Source organism: Tachysurus fulvidraco, chromosome 23, assembly GCF_022655615.1.
Source record: "Tachysurus fulvidraco isolate hzauxx_2018 chromosome 23, HZAU_PFXX_2.0, whole genome shotgun sequence".
NCBI lineage: Eukaryota > Metazoa > Chordata > Actinopteri > Siluriformes > Bagridae > Tachysurus > Tachysurus fulvidraco.
In genome coordinates, this window is record NC_062540.1 from 2176327 (window position 1) to 2185502 (window position 9176).

The following is a 9176-nucleotide window of genomic DNA, read 5'->3' on the forward strand; positions in this document are numbered from 1 at the left end:
CACAAAGCATTAAACCCGTCGACGATGATTGATGAAAGTCTATTTTTAGAAATGTCATTACAGTGTCTTACAGACAATAACTAATATTCTCACACTGCTCTGATGTTGACTGTGTGAACTCTGTATGTGTGTGTGTGTGTGTGTGTGTGTGTGTGTGTGTGTGTGTGTGTGTGTGTGTGTGTGTGTGTGTGCTAAACCTGTTAAACCGAATCACTTCTAAACACAAATGCATTAAAAAACAGGAGATACAGAAAGTTTATTTTCATTTCTTTTTATCTGAACTTGTCCTTCAGACTTTTTTGTCTTTCCTGAATGCAGAAGTAGAATCAGGGCTGTCAGGTGTCACACATTAACGTGACGTCCCTCACGTCTGTGTTTTATCACGTTCTCTCGCCACACATCGTATTTCTCACGCAGGAAAACTTTTTCACTATTTATCATATATTTAATAAGCCGCAGCACCCAAAACGTATCAGTCCGCACCGCTGTCTCTATGGAAACGGGCAGGAATCAAGCGCGTCTCCCCTGGAGCTCTTAGTCGAGCCTGACACTTATCAGCCAATCAAAAAAAAGAGGCTACACAACAGCCAATCAGAAAATAGCACTATTGTATCTGGGTAAGATTTAACACAACATTCATGAGGCCATCGTTAAAAATATTCTTGTTTGCCGTAACCCGACCGACTCTGTCAATTTAAGACCGACTCAATTTTTTATTTTTATTTTTTGCTTTAAGTCCGTCCGACTTGCTGGTTGTAAATTTGCGTTAAAACCGACCTTGTGTCCAGCATCAAAATAAGGTTTGCAATGATGCGCCCGAAGGCACGGGTTGAAGACCCAGTCAGTGACGTCACAATATGCTAATTTGTTTAAAGTCTTGTACTTTTTTTTTTTTTTACATTGAAACTTGAAAAAACAAATTGACCTACTTACCGACCTTTTTTATTTTTATTTTATTTTAATTATTTTTTTTTACTGTTACTGCAAATTTCTAAGGATGGCCTTAGCGAGGGTATTTTTGATGGTCGGTTTGAACAAAACCTCAACACGAAACAGTTTGTCTCTGGACGGGACATCGTCCTCAATCATGACCCTAAAAATGTCTGGGCTTGTGCTGAACTGTTTTATATGGGAGCAACATTAGATAAAGGAGTCCAAAAAGGCAACAAACACTTACAATGAACACCACCAGTCATAATCTCTCTCTCTTACACTCACACACACACACACACACACACACACACACACACACACACACACACACACACACACACACACATACATATGTGTACATGTGAGCAACAAAAGAAGTCTTTACACACACACACACACACACACACACACACACACACACACACACACACACACACATACATATGTGTGTGTGTAAAGACTTCTTTTGTTGCTCACATCATCATCTCACAGTGTCTGTAGCTCAGATATCATGCGGTTAGCACAAATCATATCTTCACAATAATCAGGACAAACACGAGCTGAGTCTTTTCTTCATCTGGTTTATTCCAACAGATTTAGTGCAAACATCAGTGTGGAGAAAGCAAACCAGAGCACAGCAAACAAACCTAATCCTTTTTAACCAGAATACTCTAATAAACAAAATGAGATATTACTAAATGTTAGACATGAATGTACTTCAGACTGGATTTCTCTGAGTTGTACAGACGATGCTCTCCAACCCGCTTCACTTCTCCGTGACGAGGATGTCGGCAGCACCGTGAACCTGTGTGAGCTGCTGACAAGTCCAGAGAAGCGAGAAGTTTCCTCAGACCAGATAAAGTAGGAGTGAACTTCACCGTGTGTGTGATGGTCGCCTGACTGCCCACGTCACTGGGTCAGAAGGAAAGATTGACACAATGTCAAAAGCAAATTATTAGAATTATTTATAAATAAGGCTGGAAACTTTCTATGGGAATTAACGGGAATATATGGGAATTAACGGGAATATATGGGAATTAACGGGAATATATGGGAATTAATGGGAATATATGGGAATTAACGGGAATATATGGGAATTAACGGGAATATATGGAAATAATGGGAATATATGGAAATAAACTGGGAATTTTTAAAAAATGCAGAGTTGCAGCATAATTTTTATTTAAAACAACAAGATTTAATGCAATTTAATTTGTACCCTGCGTTCCTCGGTCACTTGCACACAGCACACTGCTTACTGGAGGGCCATTGAGGCCAAACCCACTGCAGGTACAGTACTTGTATTCTTCCATAACATGCACAGTAACACTTTATTTTAGGGTCATTTAACTAGTTGATATTAGCATGAATATTAATAGAATATTGGCTATTTATTAGTACTTATTAAGCACATTATTCTACATTCTTAATTGTACCCAATACCTAAACTTAATAACTACCTTATTAACCCTTAATAAGCAGTACATTATGAGTGTTACCACATGCACAGATTATTTGATACACACACACACACACACACACACACACACACACACACACACACACACACACACACACACACACACACACACACACACACGCCCAAAGTCGGGAAAAAAATGCTTCATTTTAAATTTTGATTGAGATTTTATTTTTTTATTTTTTTATAAGTGCTAGGGTGGGGGATGCTTTCATTTTACAGCAATCATAGGGAAATATGCTTATTACAATTATTAAGTTTATGATTTTTATTACAAGCATAATAATGTTTATTATGCTTTTGTGTTACTCGATGAAATAATCAATTAAATCGGTCAAAACGTCATTTTTAAAATGTGTATTACCTTGCATGCCTGTCTGCTTATGACCAAACTAAATGTTTATTTAGGTTTGTATATGATATAGTTTATATACATTTCCCTATATTCCCATAAATTCCCATAAATTCCTGTGAATTTTCCAATTTGGAATATTCCCAAAATTCCCCAGATTAAGTTCCCGTGGAAAGTTTCCAGAAATTTACCGTAAACTTTCCGCCACTTTGCAACCCTATTTATAAATAATACGTAAATGATTAGAAGATTTCAGCTACAGACTGAAACTGGACCTTTAACTGGATATGAGTTGTAACTGAAGTGAGATGCTCGGTGTGGTTTACCCGTAGGGGATGTTGTTTGCTTTCAGCAAGCCCAAGCCCTCGATGCGGAACACAACGTTCTTCAGGACGCGCGGCAGCGGATTCTTAAACGTTATATTAGCCGCCATCTCTCTCCCCACTACGGCGTCTCCCACAGGCTGTAAAGCAGAATTGTAAATAAAACCTCGTTACTCTTCGTCCCTAGTTTAATATAAACCTGACAACACACACATAGTTATGATTATAAAGACTCCGTTTCCAGCTTATAACACCACCCTAATGACTCCTTGAATCTGATTGGTCAGAAGGTGGTGACTGATTATATCGAACACCACTTTGATCAGTAGATTTGATTTATGTTAAAACACTCATTTTATTTTCTACTAATATCGACTAAAAATCGCGACCGTTCGTGTGGATTAATATGAGTTTAACATTTGTGGAAGGAATCTCCGTGTGTCAGAGCTCTGGATCAGTCGATAATGTTTTCCTCCATAGGAAGATCTTCGGGACAGAGGACTTTTATAGAGTGGTTTTAATAAGATGACCATTTTTTGGTATTAAAGACAAGAGAGAAGAAAGAAAGGCTGGCAAGGGAACGACTAGGAGACCAGGAATGAATCCTTTTAGGGAAATTAAACCAACAGAAATGGTCGTTTTGGGGGTTTTTTTTTTGGAATATTAACTTCGGGGTACTAAAACAAAGTCACTGCAAACCTAAATCAGGTTCCTTTAAAGAGGAACTTTTGCATTTGACCTTCAAGATTTTAATAAAATCACACAGACAAAAAAAAAATTCCACATAAAACTGCCTTGAACTTTAACGGTGACATACGGTGATGACGAGGTCGGGCGTACGCAGGCGGAAGTTGAACCTGGTCGCTAGAACCTGCTTGGTCTCACTGACACGTCCGAGCACGGTGAGCATCAGCGCCGCATGATCCACCAACTTCTCCTTATACAGGTCATATGGAACGGTCCAATCTAGTGTCAGAACTATAAGAAGATCGAGAAAGATCATTGTTCAGGATCATTGACAGTCGTGGGATTTGAACACACAACCTTACTGTGACTAGCACTAGAAGTGTCACTTTTGTACGTGTGTTAATGTCTTAATGCAAAGTAATCTCACACCTTCACTGGATTTGAGCTTCACGGCTATTTCATCCTTCTTCACTGTGCCGTTTAACACTCCGGTGTAGTACATGATCGCCACCTGGCAGTAGAGCTCAATACTGCGCTTCTCAACGCTGCTGTTTTTCAGGGTGAAGGACAGCTGTGCGTCTTCTCCCACCCACGGCCCCTCCCCTTTCACGGCGACCTGTAATGTGACATCACAAGCCACAGCGCTGGTGTAAGTGTTAGGCTTGGAGCCGTAGCGGGATGCGGTTTCCACGGAGATTCGCTCGGCATCAGACCCTAACGATGGTAAGCAGAAAGTTAGGACCCAAAAAAAGAAAAAGAAAAAGACCAAAAATAATAGAATTTTTGTGAAGTGTCTAAAGAGTGTCTAAACACCTTCTGGGTGTTTGTAGAGGTGTGTGATGTCCTCTCTCTGGTCAGACCCGACCGCTTTGGTGCTGATGTTGCAGCCAACGACGCTCTTCTGAACGAAGGTCTGAGTGAAGGTGCCATCTGTGTTCCTCTGCCAGTAGATCCTGTCACTGTTAACCTGCAAAGACACAAATATATCCAACTGTTACTACTGTGTGTGTGTGTGTGTGTGTGTGTGTGTGTGTGTGTGTGTGTGTGTGTGTGTGTGTGTGTGTGTGTGGGTGCAAGACTTTGGGCTGCCCTTGCCGTGGTATTACTGACAACCCTATTGTTACTATTTTTGAAAAATGTGTCCTTACCTCAGCAAAGACAAAGGGGGCATCGTATTTGACATTGACCAGTCCATCACGTATGGCCGACACAGGGGCGGGGCCACAACAGAATGTGCCCTGACTCGTCTCTTGAGGCGTGGCGTCCACCACCTGCCAACCCCCCATACCAGCCGGTAGATCAGGCCGAGCCATCCAGGTTTCATTCCACACGTGAAAATTCCTGCAGGGGGGAAAAATGTATAGGTGTGGGTTTGATCAGATGCCTTTCTTTTTCTAACATCTGTCTATAATGGCTGTTAACTTTGGGAAGTGAGAACGTCGTGTGTTTGTACCAAATTGCGTCATTGTTGAGGCTCTCGATCGGCCTCATTTTCTCATCAAAATACACATCGGTCGTCAAGGAAACGTCCGTGTCGTGGGCGGAGCTGAAGTTTGTGACACAGCGGGTGGGAATGCCTAAACACCTGAGGACTGGGATTGGGGTTGGGGGATGAAGAGACAGAGAGAGAGAAAGAGAAAGAGAGACAGAGAGAGAGAGAAAGAGAAAGAGAGAGAAAGAGAGAAAAATAGAAAAAAGAGAGAGAAAGAAAGAAAAAAGTGACAGAGAAAGAGAGAGAGAGAAAGTGACAGAGAAAGAGAGAGAGAGAAAGTGTCAGAGAAAGAGAGAGAGAAAGAGAGAGAGAATGAAAGAGAGAGAGAGAGAGTGAGAAAGAGAAAAAAGAGAGAGACAGAGAGAGAAAGAGAGAGAGAAAGAGAAAGAGATAGAAAGAGAGAATAAAATCAAAGATACCTCAGCTCCTCCCGTCATCTCATCCCTATAGAGCTCACAGCACTCCCTCTCTCTCTTCTCTCGCCCTCTCTCCCTCTCTCACTCTCTCTCTCTGTCTCCCTCTCCCCCCCTCTCTCCCTCTCTATCCCCCCTCCCTCTCTCCCTCTCCTCTCCCTCTCGCCTCTCGCTCTCCCTTCTCCGCCCCCTCGCCCCCTCTCTCTCCCTCCCGCCCCTTTCCCTCTCTCTCCCTCTCTCTCCCTCCCTCTCTCCCTCTCTCTCTCTCCCTCCCTCTCTCCCTCCCTCACTCCCTCTACCCCTCTCTCTCCCTCTCTCCCTCTCTCTTTCCCTCTCCCTATCTCTCCCCCTCTCCCTCTCTCTCCCCCTCTCCCCCTCTCTCTCTCCCTCTCTCTCTCTCTGCCCCCTGTCTCTCTGTCCCCCCCTCTCTCTCCCCTGTCTCTCTCTCGCTCTCTTTGCCCCCCCACTCTCTCTCTCTCTCTCTCTCTCTCGTTCTCCCGCTCCCCCCTCGCTCTCCCTCTCTCTCCCTTCATCTCTCTCTCCATCTCCCTCTCTCTCCCTCGCTCCCTCCCCTTTCCCCCGCGCATCTCTCCGCTTCTTCTCTCTCTCATCTCTCCCTCTCTCTCCTCTCTCTCGTCTCCGCTCTCTCTCTCTCTCCCTTCTCTTCTCACTCTCTCCCCCTCTCCCCCTCGCCATCGCTCGACCTGCTCTTCTCTATCTCTCTCTCTCTCTCTCTCTTCCCTCCTCGCTACCTGCTCTTCTTCCTCTCTCTCATACGCTGCTCCGTCCCTCTCTCCATTCCCTCTCTCCCTCTTTCTCTCAGCCTCTCCGCTCGTCTCGATTCTCTCTCTCTCTACTCTCGCTCTCTCTTCTCTCTCGAGAGATACAGTATGATACCTACAACACAATAATCCCAGTAACTCCCACTACAGAACAAGGTTGAGTATAAAAAGATCTGCACCTGTGTTGGTGACCCCAGCAAAGACCCAGCACTGCCCATATTTAACAGGTTTTCCTTTATCTTTGTGGTACTGCGTCAGAATCTCCACACTGCCGGTCCACAACAACGGAGACGTCCCGTTGTCATAGTTACTCGACCAATTCCCTACTATCACCCCTTGATCATCATTAGAGTTGACCTGGCACCAAGGAATAAGACATTTACATTTACAGCACATAGCAGACACTCTTTATACACCTGAGCAATTAAGGGCCCTTGCTTCATTTGGTGGACCAGGGATTCGAACCAATGACCTTCCGATCAGTAGTCGAACACCTTAACCACTGAGCTACCACATCCCACACAGACACACTGAAGGACGTTTTTAGTTTTATTTAAGAATAAAATATCTAGCATTAATAATGGCCCTGTTTTTTATTTTTGGCTGTAAAGACACTCACCATGGCGGAGACGACTCTGGCGATATTCACAGGGTCTCCCCAACCTGAAGACAGCGCTCGGCTTTTCTCCAGAATGAACAGACATGCTGCAAGAACCCCATCAGCAAACTGCACACACCGTGACAAGCGGCAGCATTGGGACGTTACGGCACAGTTTACTGTCTGTAAATACCGAACACCAGACGAGAATGAGACGTCCTACATACTTGTCCAAAGTTCCAGTTCCTGTTTCCAATCTGACTCTCATTTCCATAGTAGATCTTCCCCACATCGTTCAGGACATACTCGTTCCTCTCGGTCTCCTCAGCCATAAACACAGAGTCGTCTGTAGATAACAGACAAGGCAACAAGGTTGTTGTGATGGAACTGTCATGATCGTATCATATCTTTATTGATTAGTAATAATATTATTATTACCTTCACACCAGGGGTTAAACAGGAGGTAGATGTCATTTTCAGACTTGCGACTGAACCTGGTGATTCCTTTCGGGGTCCATGTTATCACACTGAGCTCGTAGCGACCGATGGGAGCAGTCGGTGGGCTGCTGACGGACAGCTTTATCCTGGTGTCTTTCTGCTCGATTATCTTGGCCTCCCACCTCTTTTTCTCTAACTTTTCAACTAGAGGAACGGTCACTAGCGTGCCTCGTGATACCATTGGCATAAGGCCTGTAACACACACACACACACACACACACACACACACACACACACACACACACACACACCAAAACAAATGTGTTAGTCATCATAGTGTAAGGAGCACACTACTGTTGGAGTACTGATTCTCCAGCCCGAGTATTGATGATCCACCACCACTGGATTCCTCTGTTCTTCTTAAACATAGTCATAAGTGTCAGGATCATGGTGGTTAGGGTTTCCTCCGGGTACTCCGGTTTCCTCCCCCGGTCCAAAGACATGCATGGTAGGTTGATTGGCATCTCTGGAAAATTGTCCGTAGTGTGTGAGTGTGTGTGTGTGAGTGAATGAGAGTGTGTGTGCCCTGCGATGGGTTGGCACTCCGTCCAGGGTGTATCCTGCCTCGATGCCCGATGACGCCTGAGATAGGCACAGGCTCCCAGTGACCCGAGAAGTTCGGATAAGCGGTAGGAAGTGATTGAATGAATGAATGGTGCTTCCTGAGAGTCTGACTCGTAATCCTAAGATTGTGGGTTCGAGTCTCGGGCCGACCATGACCGAGGTGCCCTTGAGTAAGGCACCGAACCCCCCAACTGCTCCCCGCATAAATGGCTGCCCACTGCTCCGTGTGTGTTCATGGTGTGTGTGTTCACTGCTGTGTGTGTGCACTTTGGATGGGTTAAACACAGAGAATGAATTCTGATTATGGGTCACCGTACTTAGCCGTATGTCACGTCACTATTTGGTGGAACCTTTTTCTGTGGCACATCCCTGTAGGCACTTGCCTAATATCTGTTGTCAGACATTGTAGGTTAAGATGAAGGTTAAGGTGAAGATAAAGACTACACCTTACCTAGCCTGAGCTCGAGGTGCAGTCTGTCAGATTTGGGTTTAAAAGCTTGTGAGAGCTCTATCCACATCTGAAAGCTTTGCCCACGACGGATAATAAGGTTTTCGCTTTGGTAGCGGTCCGTGTGATGCTCCAGGCGATTCTGGCCTGTTTTGGCCTTGAGGAGGTCTATAGAGCGCACTGATATCTGACCAGCTGGGACAGAGAGAGAGAAGAAGAAAATGAAAAAAAAAAAGAAATAAGTTCATTTGAATATGCACATAAATCACTTGACTAGCTCTTAGTTCTTTGCTGCTTACAGGTCGTCGCATTGTGTGTCGTCGGTATCGGCGTCTCGCTGTTCGCGTCGGGCCTGACGTAGGGGAAGCGGCCTGCTCTCGCAGAACGTCTACCGTGGGCAAAGTAAAGCAAACTCGTGTCAAGTCGAAGAAAAGGAATATAAATTGAATTCATGAATTTTAATATCGATCTTTTTATCAATATGAATATCTCAACGCGGCAAGTCACACTGCACATTTATAATATCATTAACTGTCGATCTATCAGTAAGACAAATAATCGAAGTAGTCACAGGAAACCATGAAAATATTTATTCACCAGTTTAAT

General features: G+C 44.2%; 1 protein-coding gene across 1 annotated transcript; it reads right to left on the reverse strand.

Annotated features, from left to right (window-relative positions):
• Positions 1 to 1494: 1494 nt before the first annotated feature.
• LOC113651499 (protein-glutamine gamma-glutamyltransferase K-like) lies at positions 1495 to 9038 on the reverse strand. Its single transcript, XM_047807577.1, is given in 14 exon segments — positions 1495 to 1756; positions 1758 to 1845; positions 3092 to 3228; positions 3906 to 4066; positions 4205 to 4489; positions 4589 to 4742; positions 4924 to 5116; positions 5229 to 5367; positions 6642 to 6819; positions 7082 to 7189; positions 7288 to 7406; positions 7499 to 7750; positions 8574 to 8765; positions 8870 to 9038. Coding segments are annotated over 14 exon segments (2217 nt in total). The 5' UTR covers positions 9024 to 9038; the 3' UTR covers positions 1495 to 1699.
• Positions 9039 to 9176: the final 138 nt, after the last annotated feature.